At 41.0% G+C, this 16,360-nt stretch overlaps 1 protein-coding gene across 1 annotated transcript; it reads right to left on the bottom strand.

The window, feature by feature from the left end:
* Positions 1 to 472: 472 nt before the first annotated feature.
* LOC110934251 (extensin-2-like) lies at positions 473 to 1,666 on the bottom strand. The gene has a single exon (XM_022177430.1). The coding sequence runs from the start codon at positions 1,664 to 1,666 to the stop codon at positions 473 to 475; it is 1,194 nt and encodes a 397-aa protein (XP_022033122.1).
* Between the last annotated feature and the right edge of the window lie 14,694 nt (positions 1,667 to 16,360).

The following is a 16,360-nucleotide window of genomic DNA, read 5'->3' on the forward strand; positions in this document are numbered from 1 at the left end:
TGAATCTTCTTAACAGGTCTTACCGTCTTGGCCTGGCCTTATAATGACCTGAAGGCTAGGTTTCACACTTTAAGAAAAATTTTACATAGGCAGACTTTTACTTAAAAGGAATGATTTTTGATTCGTTTATTTCATAGTTATGCATATAATAGCAACATGAAATTTATAAAACAATTATTCATTACTTTACTACGATATTACATGCTGCCCTAACGGGTCTTTTCGAAAAGCGACTTACCCACGCAGGGGTTTAAACAAGTACTTACCCTCGCAGGGGTTTAATAGCACACGTACCCACGCAGGGGCTAAATAACAAAACATACCCACGCAGGGGCTTTAACAATATAATAGTCCACGCAGGGACTTACACAAATAAAATACCCTCGCAGGGGTTTATTAACAAAACATACCCACGCAGGGGTTTATACTATAAGACTGGCCCACGCAGGGGCTCAACAATACTTGGAAGGATTCAGTGGTCCTTCTTGCTCTTTCCTTTGATCAGGCTTGTCAATCCTTGGAAGAACGTTTGTCGCTCCCTTCGCTCCCTGTGAAATTCTCGCTCTACATAGTCCAACCTTTGCAGAATTTCTTCACGCTCAGGCGGAGAGAACCTTGGTGGTTGCGATTGTGTCCGTATAATAGGTCTTGCAGGTATCTGGTACCCATGAGTTGGGTACCCTACTCCCCATGGATCTCCATAGGGTCCTTGGGTATTATAGTTAGCCGCTACCACGTACGGATCGGCTTCGGCGTAATTGTAGTTGGTGTGTACTGGCTGCTCAAACGGGTTGTACGCCATGGAACCCGTGTATGCCGGAATTGGGTTATCAAAACCCATAGGCGGTGGTTGTGGTGCAACTGGGTGTGAAGGCCCACCCATTTGTGGATCTTCTTGATGTGGCGGGTAGTGGCTGCCGCTTGATTGTGGTGGAGAACTAAAATGAAAGTCTCCTGTTCGCGCAGATATACGCGCTCCGGTTCTCCTACGCCTTGGTGGTTGCGGGGGTGCCGGTTGAACTGGTGGTGGAGGGGGTGGTGGCGTGACTGCCACGAACCTTAGATCCTCAGAGGGATCTTGTTGCTGGTGTTGCTGCTGCTGAGGTGATGTATGGCGAGGAGGCGTATAGTACCATTCGTGCCTAGTAAACATAGCTTGAAAGCTATCTGGACCAACATAGGGTGATCCGTGGAAGGAAGATCCATCCGAGATCTCTATCGGGTGGGTTGGCGTGCCACTGGCAGGCTCGACAGGGTCCGTATCCTCGTCCATGTCGTCCGCATGATCTCCAGAGAAATGATCTTCTGGACCTAATGGGTTAAAATTCCCTGGTTCTTGCAGGAAGTTTGCCGGGTTAAACCGGCCCCTAAAAACTGGTGTAGGGTCACCGAAGAAGTTGTGCGATAAGGATCGCTGTAATGGTATGTATGAAGGTTGAGGGTTGTTGGGCTCATAATCTGGTTGTGGCCCATAAGGGTTAGGAGGTGTTGAACTGTGTGAGACCGACCGTCTAGCCGGCTCAAAGAGGTTCCTCCGGTTCTGCCGGGGATCGTCACTCTCCGTGGTAGATGGAGCTCGCGCATTCGAGGATCCAGCTTCATTATTATTGGGGGCGGTGATTGGCCCCTTGCCTCTTCCTCTTCTCCTGAAGAATCTTGGCGGCATTTGTTCATTCCTGAGCAATATGGCATGAGATGACAAAACAAAATATATATACAAAAATAAAGGACAATACAATTAAAGTGGAATTTGTCCTATGTTGTAGGTCTAGACTCGAAGTTTAGAATTGTGCAATTGTGTAACTGAGATTAAACACAAAAGGCTAGTGTTTAATTCACTCAGTGTTGGCTCTGATACCAACCTGTCACACCCCGATTTCCACGTGTCACCGGTGGGCCCGGTGGGGGAGTATCGTGACGTGGTTGGCAACGTAATAGTCAAACAACACAATATTCAATATGCACAGCGGAAGCAATTTAAAAGATGTAATACAACCGAATTTAATTATTGTAATATCAAGTATCACAACATTCGATTGTTTATCCACAGACGGATCGAAATAAAATATGAGACAATAGTTCAACAGACTTCAGGCATCCTAAGCTTGCGAGACTTTTTATTGGTGCTAAGGAGACAATCCAGCCAATTTCGTTTAGTACCTGCATTCAGTCTTTTTGGGAAAATACGTCAGTTTACACTGGTAAATACAATCAACTGACTCATTTTGGAAAATGATTGAAAATTGGTTTGGATGCACGTGACATAAACATTTTTATTTTAACTTGGGAGAATTATTTAATATTATAATCTTGTGAACGAATTACATGTTACTTGTGCGTTCAGTAGCCCGGATCTTGTCCGGGTTAAAGATTAATAGACACACCACATCGTAGAGTTGTACACTGACAGGTATACGCCTACACCCCGTGCTCAGGTCGTGGCCATCTCGTAAGATGATGCCAAGGATATCCGGGACATGGTCATTAACCCCCCAAAGACTTTAAGTAATCAAGACTGTTTAAACGAGCCGATCAAATTATTCAACTACCCACTTAACTGTGGAGATTTGATGCTCGATCAAGCGGTATGCTATATACCGTAACCCAGGCCCGTATAGGGAAAATAAGTTAAAAGTATTTACCTGAGTAATGTATAAATCACAATAAGCAAACGCAAGTAGCTTTTACTGGTCCTCCTTATCTGGAACGAAGGTTTATAATAACCTATTAGGATTCTAACGGGTCTTCTATTAAGCTTAAGCTTAGACCGACTAGTTTCAAAGATACGGTTCGTACGCCTGATTAAGCGAAGACCGGATAGAATGTGATTTAGACCCGACAAATCCAGAGACTTATTTAATATGGGTTTATTATTCACATTCTGGATTTTGAGATAAAATCGTTAAGGTTTAACCCGTTTCGGTTAATTTATGTAAACTTGTTACATAAACCGAACCGTACGCGTAATAAGCGTGACGGGTAGTCATGAGAGCTATATACAGGTTTCCTAAGTTAATTAAGTCTCAAATATGTTGTGACATCAGTAAGGTGTCTTTCATTATGCCCGAAACGTGTTTAAACACAAACTAGGCCCCATAGGGGTAGTTTGGTCATTTTAAAGGTTGTAAAAAGGTTTAAGTGTTTAACTGAGTTACAGGTCTGATGAAATCAGTAAATATACTCCAATTAATGAGTTATAACAGTAAGATAAAGCATATGTGTGAAATTTATCGTTTTTAACCAAACTATGCCCCGTAGGGGTATTTTGGTAATTTCACATAAGCCGAAAAGCTCAGAACTGAAGTCTGAGTTTATCCACCTTTGCTTACTGTTAAAATATTATAATTTGCCTCTCATATCAGTAGGTATCAACCCGGGTATGTCCAATATGATTTTAAAACATACTATGCGTTAAAAACGCTAATTAAGGCGATTAAAGGCCATTTCCGGGTTCGATACTTAAATCTGATATTTTTATATTTCCAGAAGGCTTAAAAGAATTTATTTATCATATGTGATCAGTAGCAAAAGGTTTGGAGTCGTTTAGATATGTAAATCTCATTTTATGGCCCGTAAGGGCAAAACCGACATTCACCGAATTAAGCCTACGACTATGAGTTATGCTCAACCTAAAATTAATTAAAAATCTTTAAAAATCCCAAAATAATATATTACATCAGTGGGTAAAAGATTTGATACCAAAAAGTATGTTTAACTAGGCTATACGCTAATTACGCCATTTTATTAGCATAAAGCATTCATTTTGCGATAATGAGCATAACCCTTAATCTACAAGTCAAACTGATGTCAAACTTTGCATACAAGTCTATATGTCAGTGACTAAGGTTTCTACACTTTTACATTTTCATAAATCACGTTTTAAGGTAATAAGGGCATAACGGTCAACATATGAGCAATTAACGGAAGCATGCATATTAATCGGATAACTAATGAACCAAGGTGTATAATCACAGAGGGTTGTTCTAACATGTAACCTAGTCCAATTAAAGCTCTGAGGCATTTCTAAAATATGCCTAAATGGGTCAGAATTGAAAGTCAAAGTGAAAGTCAAACTATGTGACTTTCGGTTCCGAACCGGGTCTAAACAAGAGATTTTCGGGTTGAACATGTTTAGACATGTCCTTACACTAGTTACCAAGTTATATTAACGATAAAACAGGTCATACGTGTTCTACATTGTTAATCATGCATAAATCGCATTTTAGACTACCTGTTGACTTTTTAATTACACGTTTGACTCGACATTAGACCTAGTTAGAATGGGAGTCAGGGGAAACCCTTTTAAGGTTTTATTACCCACATATATACCCACCTAAAGGTACTTTTAATTCGAGATTTGACTGAGTCGTTTATAATTAATCTCGAAGTCAAACCGTAATTACGACGGTTTGACTTTTAGCTAAATTACTAAGCTAAAGTCAATTTAGAAAGGTTAAGACAACTTACAAAGGTCTAATGGATGATTAGGAAGGCTTGGAGAGTGCTCTAGTGCTCCACACTTGATCAGGAGGTGTTGAGGAATGAATGATCAAAGTGTTGCACTTGTGAGTTTCTTATATAGTGATCCAAGACACCACAACATGTTGACAATTAAGTCTAGGACTAACCATAACATTCCCACAGGTGTCCTACATGTTTAGGGGTTGTTTAGGGGCCAAGGGACATGTGGAAAAACTGTTAAATCCGGTTTCATGTGCGCAAAACAGGTAACAGCCGGTTTTCTGGTTGTTGGCACTTGCTTACGGACCGTAAGCCCTCCCTTGCGGTCCGTAAGCCTGTCATCAGGCACAAAATTTGTTGATCTTTGATGTCTTGAAGGGGTAACTTGAGGCTTTCGAATTTGGGACATGTTTTATCAGATTGGGGCCTCTATAAAGTGCTTAATACAGTAACATACCCTACCATTGGTATGCTTGCTTGGATTCTTTATAAAAGTACCGAAAATTAAGAGTTACCGTAGGAATTTCTTCGTAGGAGTCCACCAATTGATTCATGAATCATTCATTGCTATAATTCACTGAACTTGAACATACACTAGATGTTTCTAATACGATTTGAGTCTTGGGATTTATAACGAGGTCGTTCAGAGGTGCAAAAGTTAACATGACGACACTTACCCATTTTTAATAAATCCGAATTTTATAACGCTTTTCGTCTTACACAACACGTGTCGTTATTTTATTTAACACGAATTTTCGAGGTGTTACACCCACCCCACGCACACATTCATCCCCCTCACTGTTCTCGATCTCCATCTCCTTCGAAGTTTGATGGCTACGGTTTGTTCTTCGAATAATCTTCTCTTTCAGGCTTGTAATCGTCGTTCAATTTGCTGGTTTGAACATCTTTTTCACTGGTGGTTTGGTATCTAACAAGAAGTCAAGAACCTCAATATCTCATCTTCAATTCAATTCGATGGCTAAGGTTTATATATGTGCTTTATACCAGTTGTTTAGTTTTAGGTTCACTCTCTAGTTGACAGATATGAATTTTAGGGTTTTTAATTTTCATCACATCTAATGGTGTAATAGTTTGATTAAATAGATATTACAGTGAGATAAATATAGTCCCATATGAAACTTGAAGTTCAATACTTATAATTCATTCAATAAAGTTGTTTTTTTGTGTCATTTGCTCAAGAAGTTTTGCTATTCTAATCGTTGGAAACAATTTTTTCCTTTTTTCTATTTTTTAAATACAGATCTATGGATAAGTTTTTGCTTACAGTCATTAACAGATATTTGACTAAATGGATAAATTAAGCTTTGCTTTTTTGTAAGTGACTTTTATTTTGAAATAATTTGTTTTTAAATTCGGATATCCGTTTCATTATCCGAATCCGTATCCGAAATTTCGGATACCCGAAGTTCGGATATCCGAAGTTCGGATATCCGAAATTTCGGATACGGATTTGGATAGTGATATCAACTATCCGAAATTTTCGGATATCTGAAATTCGGATATCCGAATTTCCGGATATCCGGTTTTGAACACCCCTACTCGTGCCGTCCGAAATGCGTGAACTCTCAAACCAACTCCAGGAATTACTTGAGAAAGGCTTTATTTGCCCAAGCACCTCTCCTTGGGGCGTGCCAGTCCTCTTCGTTAACAAGAAGGATGGGTCGTTCAGGATGTGCATCGACTATCGGGAGTTGAATAAGTTAACTATCAAGAACCGCTATCCCCTGCCTCGTATCGAAGATTTGTTTGATCAACTGCAAGGTGCTACGTGTTTCTCGAAGATCGATCTACGCTTAGGCTATCATCAGTTGCGCATTCAGGAGGAAGATATACCCAAAACCGCTTTTCGCACTCGATACGGCCATTATGAGTTCGTTGTTATGCCTTTTGGTTTAACCAACGCACCCGCAGTTTTCATGGATCTGATGAATCGCGTGTGTAAGCCATTTCTAGAACGTTTCGTCATCGTATTCATCGATGATGTCTTGATCTATTCCAAATCGAAAGCCGAACACGCGCAACATCTACGCTTGGTTCTCGAGCTACTCCAGGGGAATCAACTTTATGCCAAGTTCTCCAAGTGCGAATTCTGGTTAGAGGAGGTTCAATTCCTGGGTCATATTGTCAATAGTCAAGGTATTCATGTCGATCCCGCGAAGATTGAAGCTGTTAAGAGTTGGATTACGCCGAAGAACCCGTCTGAAGTTTGTTCCTTTCTCGGATTAGTGGGCTATTATCGACGATTTATCAAAGGATTCTCTAAAATCGTTGTGCCGCTTACCGCTCTTACGCATAAAGACAAGCCTTTTGTTTGGGGAACCGAACAAGAGTCTGCTTTCCAAGCCCTCAAGCACATGCTTTGCAATGCTCCTGTTCTCACATTGCCCGATGGAAACGACGACTTCATTATCTATTGTGATGCTTCCAACCTTGGTCTTGGTTGTGTTCTTATGCAGCGAGACAAGGTTATAGCTTACGCATCTCGTCAGCTCAAAATCCACGAGAAGAGCTATACAACCCATGATCTCGAGCTAGGTGCGGTTGTTTTTGCGTTAAAGATTTGGCGACACCACCTGTATGGTACCAAGTGTACGATCTTCACCGATCACAGGAGTCTACAACACATCTTTGATAAAAAAGAACTTAATATGCGTCAACGTTGATGGGTAGAACTTCTCAACGATTACGACTGTGAGATCCGTTATCACCCAGGCAAAGCGAATGCCGTAGCGGACGCTCTCAGCAGACGGAGTTATTTACTCAGCATTCGTAATGTCCAAGCCCAACACGATCTCGAAACCCTTATCCGCGAAGCTCAGCACGCCTGTTTCAACGAACGCACTCTGAAGAAGGAAAGAATCTACCACGATGGAGCTCAACTTGTAAGTAAATCGAATGGGATCTTCCATTTTCTGGACCGAATTTGGATCCCTAAGCGGACCGAATTGCGAAAGATCTTGATGGACGAAGCCCACAAATCCCGATATTCTATTCATCCCGGTGCCGACAAAATGTACCAGGATCTTCGCTACAAGTACTGGTGGCCGGGCATGAAACGGGATATTGCTCTCTATGTCGGAAAATGCTTGACTTGCGCAAGGGTCAAGGCTGAACATCAAAGACCCTCTGGCTTACTCGAACAACCGCCAATCCCTATGTGGAAGTGGGAGAGTATAGCTGTGGATTTTATAACAAAGCTTCCGCACACGTCATCAGGTCACGACAGCATTTGGGTTGTTGTTGATCGTTTAACCAAATCTGCTCACTTCTTGCCAATACGGTAAGACTACAAGGTAGAACGATTAGCCCGAATCTACACCGATGAGATCATTTGTAATCATGGTACGCCTCGCGACATCATCTCTGACCGTGATGCTCGGTTTACCTCGCGATTGTGGGAAACGTTTCATGCGGCTCTCGGTACTACGCTTAACCTAAGTACCGCATTCCAGCCTCAAACCGACGGCTAGACTGAAAGAACGATCCGTACTCTTAAGGAATGCTCCGTTCGTGTGTCATAGATTTCGGTGGAAATTGGGATAAATACTTGCCGCTAGTCGAATTCTCGTATAACAACAGTTATCATACCAGCATCCAAATGGCGTCATTCGAGTCTTTATACGAAAGAAGATGTCGATCGCCTATTGTGTGGCACGAGATCGATCACTCGCAATTAACCGGTCCCGATCTATTACAAGACAGAAAGAGAGGCCTTCCTATACGAGTAGTGAAGAACTAAACGATTTTGTTTTGTTGAAACGACTGACAAAGTTCTCCACATTCGAGACAACTTGTTGAAAGCTCGAAGTCGACAGAAAAGTTACGCCGATAGACGACGCAAGCCCCTTGAATTTGACGTTGGCGACTACGTACTCCTAAAGGTGTCACCTTGGAAAGGTGTGGTCAGATTCGGCAAGAAAGGGAAACTAGCGCCTCGATACGTTGGACCTTTTAAGATTCTGGAAAGGATCGGAAAATTCGCCTACAGACTCGAACTGCCAGAGGAACTTAGTAATGTCCACCCGACTTTCCATGTGTCAAACCTTCGAAAGTGCCTGGCTGAGCATGATTAATTGTACCTCTCGACGACCTGCAAGTAAACGAAACACTACACTTCGTGGAGAAGCCTGTCGAAATCATGGATCGCCAAACCAAGCAGCTCAAACACTCGCGCATTCCTATTGTGAAAATCCGATGGGAAGGCAAACGAGGCGCAGAGTTCACTTGGGAACTCGAAAGCGACATGAAGGCGAAGTACCCGCAGTTGTTTGTTACGGCTTCAGCCTAATTTCGGGACGAAATTCCCTAAACAAGGGTTATACGTGTGTGTGTGCCTTACGTGTTACTTGTGCATGTTTATTTATGTTATGTGTGGTAATCAATCGAAACGCAATCGAACTCAATCGAAATCGAACTATGATAATTAGTAGAAAAGAGATAGTGCACGATATGAATAGTTGGGATTAAAAGTAATTTGAGTAGGAAACTCTATAGTAGTCGCATCATTCGTAATCGAAATTGAAATATCAGAAATCGTCGCATCCAACACTCAAACCAGATGCCAGCCGGCCGGATTGCCATCCGACCGGGCTGCCATCCAGTCGACGTGCCATCCGACCGGGGCTGTCACCCGGGTGAGATGTCATCCGACCGACCCACCCTTTCCCTTTTTGGAATCCTATAAATACCCATGTCACTTTCATTCTTTCTACTTTTGGAAACTCTCTGACCGAACAACCCGTGCTCCTCACCTTTTCTTCGATTTCTCTCAAATCCGGTAAGATCTCGTCCTAAATCTTGTACTTCCTTAATCTACACGCATTCCTACACCTTTCTATCTTTTGAATCTTAACTTTTAACCGTGAAATCACTAGATTTGAGGTGTTCTAGGATGACGTCATCATGTGTTTTTGAAGAACTTCATGTTTTGGCCCCAATCCACTAAGAACAACTCGGATCTAACCGATTTCCACACAAATAAACAAAGATCTTGCATAGATCTCAACATATTCACGGTGAAAAAGGATTGAAAGATGGTTTCTAACTTTCTTTCAACTCTTTTACCCTCAATGCACTCAAAACCGATAGAATCGGACTTGGTTCTAGTCTTCTACTCCTTCTTAGTGTTGTACTAGTTCAAGATCTGGATTCTACTCACGAGACCACCGATTTCGGGTTAACCGAGAACAACCGTCTTGAACCGGTTATCTGGCCGAGCTAGGGTGATTCCTGTTTGACCGGATCACTTGGGTCAAGATAGGGTTCTGTTGATTAGGACGTTATCAAAACGTCTCGATAAAACGACAAGTAATCAAAGCAACCAAGACGAACGGTACGACTAGGACGGAGAGCTATCCGACCGAGCTACTGTCCGAACGGACAGCCATCCGAGCGACTGGTCATCCGAACGGCTGCACCTTGGGTCCCACACACTTAACCAACTGTATTTGAAGTTTAAGTAGTGAACGAATTGCTATCCGATCGGACCACCATCTGACCGGATTACCCTTCACATCATGAGATACTTGGACTTTAAAATTAATCGATTTTTCAGACTTGTTCAATGCACTAAGGATGCCACCCGACCGGACTCCTCTCCGATCGAGTGACAACCTGCTGTGAGCTTGTTCTCATTGAAGTGTCAACCCATCGGATTTCTGTCCGATCGGACGACCGTCCGATCGACCGACCTGAAGGGTAGAGATACTTCAATGTTTTCAAATGCTACAACAAAAACTTCAAAAGTCAAACCATCATACACAAACACATCCTTCTCAAAGGAGGAAACAATCCACTCGAACAGCCATCCGACCGGACTACCGTCCGACTGGACAACTGTCCGACCGGATTGTCACTACACGACCGGCTGTCCGATCGGATTACCATCCGATCGAACAACTATCCGACCCACAAGCACTTGCATCATCTTACGCGTCTCTTATCGTTATGTTATCGTTCTGATCAGGCTAACCTTACTCTCAAGCGCTCCCTTCAATCCATCAATCGCTGTGAGTATACTCGATCCCTTTTTGCTTTAGCACTTTTGGGTGTTACATACGTTACTTATTCTAAATCACAATCGAACACACTACGCAATACTTTTAAACGCTAACCGTTACCGCATGTTATACGTGACTTAATGAATGCTTGTTTGTTATGTTTACACATGGAATGTTGTCTACCTGCCTTAACGACGATAGTACTATAGTTTGGACTCAGCACCAGCTCATGCGGGGGTTGTTAAGGACAATTATTTGCATGGATTACAGTGGTGATCATGTATTACGAACTGCCTTGGGCAGTCAACCCGCAGTCATTGGTATCGATAGGTTCATGTCGATAACTAACATGCTTCGTTTTCCTCTGTGTACATCCTGGTTATGCGTAAACTATTTCGAACTCTATATGCTATTATCAAACTTGTATACTCGCCTTTACACTATGTGTATTGACTTTATTTTAACGTATGTGACAGGTGTTTAGGATGCTTATCTGCTAGGAAAGCGAGGCTAGAATAAGGTCCTAGAGGCCAACAAATAGTTGTCTGTACAATTTGAATCTGAGTTGTCGGAACAGAACTAATTGCCTAGATTTTGTCTGTAATGATTTGTTTGCCTTTTGAGACATGGTATGGGACATGTTATTTTAAATTGATTGGTAATGATAATTGTTATGGAAACTTCTGGACAATCTGTTTCGGTCAGTGCCACGCCCCGTTGTTTCCGCCATCGGTTGGGGTGTGACAACTGGAGTCTTGTCACTGGCGGAAACTACGAAACTATGAAACTTGGAAACTTTTGTGTTAATGATACAATCTAGTTATTCTACTACCCAATAATACGCAATGCTTAATCTAACTCGCAAATCGAATCAAAGACGGTTAAACGGAAAAGATGGGATTGGCCGAATGGTAATCCGATCGGATAACCATCCGATCAGATGACCAACCGATCAGATGGCCATTCGACCGAGCTGCCATCCGATCCGCGGCACACCGCCTTCACTCACTTTAACACTATAAATAGGCCTGTCACATCATCATTCTCACTTATGTGACAGCCTCACTCAACCAGACGCACACACTCCTCTTTTTTTCCATTTCTCGGTGATTTCGGTACGTTTTACACTAGATTCTTGTACAACTTTGATCTATACATTATTCTCTACATGATTCTCCTTTGATATCTTACTTTTCACCGTGAAATCTCTAAGATTCGAGCTCTTGAAGGTGATGTCATCATGGCGGTTGTACCAACCTGTTATGTGATGTCATTCTAGTCAAGATCTAGCTCAGATCTAAGGAATTTCATGTGTTTTACACTAAATTTCAACTAAATCTAGACTTTTTCAGTTAAAACTTATGTTTTCTCTCGTCTTTTCTTAGCTTTTCATTTAAAACGGTGGGATCCGGATCTAAACCGACTGTAGATTTGATTATTAGTCTAAAGTCAGCTTGGAAATGGATTATTGCCGGGGAGAAGACGACTAGAGTGCGGATTCCGACATAAATACCGTCAAGGATAGACGACTGAGCGGACTGGGGGTGATTCCCATCCGATTAGATCGGCTGTACACTCATGGGTTTACTGTTGTCTCTATATGTACCAAATCGTCGCCGTTTAATCAGAAACTTAGAAACTTTACAAATTTAGGAACGGGACATGGACAACCCGGTCGAGTGGCAATCCGATCGGATAGCCATCCAATCGAACAGCCATCCGATTAGGTGACACTTGCCTCGTAACCTTAGATTTTTTTGAAACTTTGAATCGTTGAAGACTTAGAACTTTGGATCGAATGACAATCCGATCGGATAGCCATCCGATCGAACAGCCATCCGATCAAGGTAACCTAAGTTGGCACTGGACTTGACATTTTGGAATCTTGACACTTGGATCGGATGACCATTCGACCGAATGGCCATCCGTCCCATTCGCACATATGTCATCTCAATTGAATGGCAATCCAATTAAATGGCCATCCGATCGGACAACCATCAGATCAAGATGACTGGTCCGACACTTGGTTTGAATCTCGTTATTCTACCCGACTCTTATGTGTTGTAATCTAATCAGGCTAAACCTAAAGAGCTCCCTTTGATCCAATAACAGTTAACATGTTAAGCAATCACTGTGAGTATACTTGATCCCTTTTTGTTTTAAACTTTGGGATGCAACATGTATTCTATTAAACTATGATACTTGAGACTTTCTGGAAACTAAACTTATCCTATGTGAATGTGAAACTTGTGATTCTTGTATTCTATTTGTGCTATGTGGACGTTTAATCCAGGGTGTGTAGTTCAGCCTTAACAATAGTAGCGCTATAGGAGATGCACCTCCCCATTATTCTCGGGGGTATTGTTAGGAGGATTCTAGTTTTCCTTGAGACTTGGGAAAACAACAAAGCATCGGGATACTTGGGTTATCACTTGTTGGACTGCGAACACTAGCACGGCTGAAACTATTTTTGTTAACATTTACATGTGGATATGAGTTATTTTAATCTATTATTCTATGTACTCAAACTTGCATACTCGCCGGTACATTTTGGTACTGACTCTATTTTAATACATGTTGCAGGCTGACAGGATGCTAGGACTCATGAAACATGCTAGGATGCTGCTTAGAAACACATCGTAGCTAAATTAGAAACTTGAACTATTTTTATGAAAATTTTCTAATTAATACTTGGTGATTGGTGCTTTGGACATTGTTATCATGAAATGAATCTAATTTATATTGAAACTATTTAGTGTTATGGAATCTCATGAGCAATCTGAACGCTTAGTGCTCGCACCCCGATGTTTCCGCCATTGGTTGGGGTGTGACACTTCTTGACAACATCATCATCGTTCTGGTGAGTGTGCCATAGTATTAATGACATCCGGCTGACGGGGAACCGTGGAGGTGGGGGATGTGACGGCGTGGTGGCGGAGATATGGAGAAGTCGGCTGGGAGGAGGAAGGGTGGAGGAGAACTAGGGTTGAGGATTATGTTTGGCAGAAGAGAGGAGAAGAGGTTTGGAAGACCTTTTTTAATGAAATTACTTCTAAAAAACAAACGCACCGCAGACTCAAACGTCTGCGCGTGATTTGTGTGGGACAGACATAAAAGATCAAGAAATGCTTCTCACAAAAAAACAAACACCCCTTAAGTGAATTTGATATCTCCCCTGACCTTTTCTTTTAAAGCTAATTTATTAGGATTTAAAGCTCCACTTTCATAACTTTATAGTTAAAAGTTCAACTTCATAACTTATTAGCATTATATGTTCTAATTATTTTTATTTATTTCGGCTAATCAATTTTTTATTGTAATTTTTTTTAATGATAGGACAATATAGTGTCATACTTGTTTGAAGATCACATCTAAGTAAAATATGCTTAACCGCATGGTTTCTACTACTCCTGCATTTTGTAGGAAGTGTCTTAACGATTAACTAAGAGTGTATCCTATAATTGCTGCACATCTTGGTCTCGCTTGTTGAGAGTAGGGTCAATCCACTAACGAGTTCATCACAAGACGGAAGCACTAAACCATAGTCACATGTAGGAAGCACAGGTTGGAGTTGACGACAATCAAGGATAACCCATGTCTCTTGCAAGACATTTCTTTGAGAAGCACTGTTGGAGCATGTTTGAGCCTTTGGCAGTTGCCAAGTCAAAGTCACTAATCACAAAAGTTCTTAATAGATAACTAAATAATGGTGGTTGGAGAGGATCAAATATGGTTGCCAGTTTTGAAGGATGTTGTAGTCGAATTATCCATGAGTGGCATCGAAGGTGGCCATGACTCACAACTAAGTCAAATGTCCACTACATATCTATGTACTTGGGTGATGTGTGCGAATATGTGTATTTTTAGGGGTTTTCTTAAACAAATAGTCGTCTTAAATTTATTATAAAAAATAGTCAATACTTTAACAAAGCTACACACGTTAAGGCAAGTGTATGTATCATGACATAGTATAGTATGGTATAAACCAAGTATCAACACAGGGACTCGGTCGATCTTTATACTCAACCTTTTAGTCAGTCATAAAGTTGAGAGGTTCTGCACGTAAATGTAAAATACATACATGAAGTTGAGAGGTTGTGCATGTAAAAGTAAAATACATTCATAAAAATATATGACAAGATAGGAATCAATTTAAGATAAGTACCACTTTGGCTTTGTATCCCCTTAATATAAAATATCACATTTGAAACATTTACTAGGTGTGGTAAATAGGGGATTTCATCGTGAGATGAAAGACAACATCGGACGAACACTTCCAAAACTCTTTATACATCCGCATGAATCAGAGATACCACTTTGGGCAGCATCTCCCTCAAACTTGTAAAACTAGAATGCATAGCCGTTGCATAAGCCTGAATTAAGTATATATTAACCGGAACTATTTTTTAACTATATAAACTCCCATTCCACGGATCGGGATACCCTTAGGACTTGCAAAAGATACTACATGCCCGGAAGCATCACTATGGACTACATGAATTATCAATCAAATGCATAAAAATCAATACCACAATTGCTATAACTTTTATTACTTTTAAATAGCACATTAAAATAAAACTCTTAACAACTAATACTCTATCCACCATCTTTAGTGGGATAACCACTTTTTATATATAAAGGTCGTACAAACCCATAATGCATGCAAATAGCATATCAGGCGAACATTTACATACACAAGTTCAAAACTCAAGTTAATTAAGATTATTTGCTCATATTCAGTAAAGAAGAATCATCACTAAAAATTTAAATTATAAAAACACCATATATCCAAAAATCAAGTTTTATAAATTAGCAATAAGATTCGTTTATACGATACAAGTAAACTAGCCACAAGTGACCATAATACAAAAACAAACACTTGATTGATGAATCATGATGTGATCACAACTGATCAATCAAAGCCAAAACGTGGTATTACAAAAGGGCTTCTTAATCTAAGTATACAACCTTTGATCGGTGCCAGGAAGAGGGAAACGGGAAAGCTAACTTATGAAATGGAAATGTACCTACTATTTTATCCGTAAGCTCGTCTATCCTCACGAATAACACTTTAAAATGACCACGAATGAATTTGTGTGATGCAGGCGTACATATCCAACTCACTGTAAGTGTCCACTCGAACACCCATTGTAGATGGTGTAATTCTCTATATCTAATAATGCAATATATTAGACCCCCCGTAGTGGGGCGTTTTTTTTTTAATTTCAAAAATAACGCCGAAAAACGCCCCCAAACCATTACACCCCGGCGTTATTGGGCATTATTCGCGAAAAAGCCCCCTTGGCGTTTTTTGAAACACGCCTTGCCCCCTACTCCTTGTCCAATCACCTTCCATATCCCTTTTTGTTATCCAATAAGATTTTTTTTGAGGGTTTTTGTTTTATTTAATTATTTTACAGCTCATTTAACATAATGCTCCAATCCCCACTACACCCATTTTGTAAAAACGCCCAATAATGCCCCATTGCTGACTGGGCTGCCACATGGCGCAAAACGCCCTAGGGTGGGGCATTATTCACTCCAACGACTACGCATGGTCTTAGGATTAGACCATATGTAGTGGTTAAGAAAAATAATGCCCCGACCATGGGGCATTATCCGACACGTGTCATCCCAGTCAGCATGGGGCATTATTGCAAAAGTGGTGCAGTGGGAATAATGCCCCTTCCAATCATTAAACAAAAAAAAAAAACAAAGATAGTGCTCATTGGTTAGTCAAACAGTTGACCACTCCCCATTGGCCACCCTTTGATCTCTTAAGCGTTATAATTAAAACGCTTGTATGCAAATTTTCAAAAAATAACGCCATATAACGCCTAGTGTAGTGGGGGAGGGGGCGTTTTGGGGCGTTTTTTTTT

Source organism: Helianthus annuus, chromosome 4, assembly GCF_002127325.2.
Source record: "Helianthus annuus cultivar XRQ/B chromosome 4, HanXRQr2.0-SUNRISE, whole genome shotgun sequence".
NCBI classification, from domain to species: domain Eukaryota; kingdom Viridiplantae; phylum Streptophyta; class Magnoliopsida; order Asterales; family Asteraceae; genus Helianthus; species Helianthus annuus.

Excerpts from the sequence above, each read along its gene's own strand:
- LOC110934251 (XM_022177430.1), bottom strand. The coding sequence starts at position 1,666 with ATGCCGCCAAGATTCTTCAGGAGAAGAGGAAGAGGCAAGGGGCCAATC.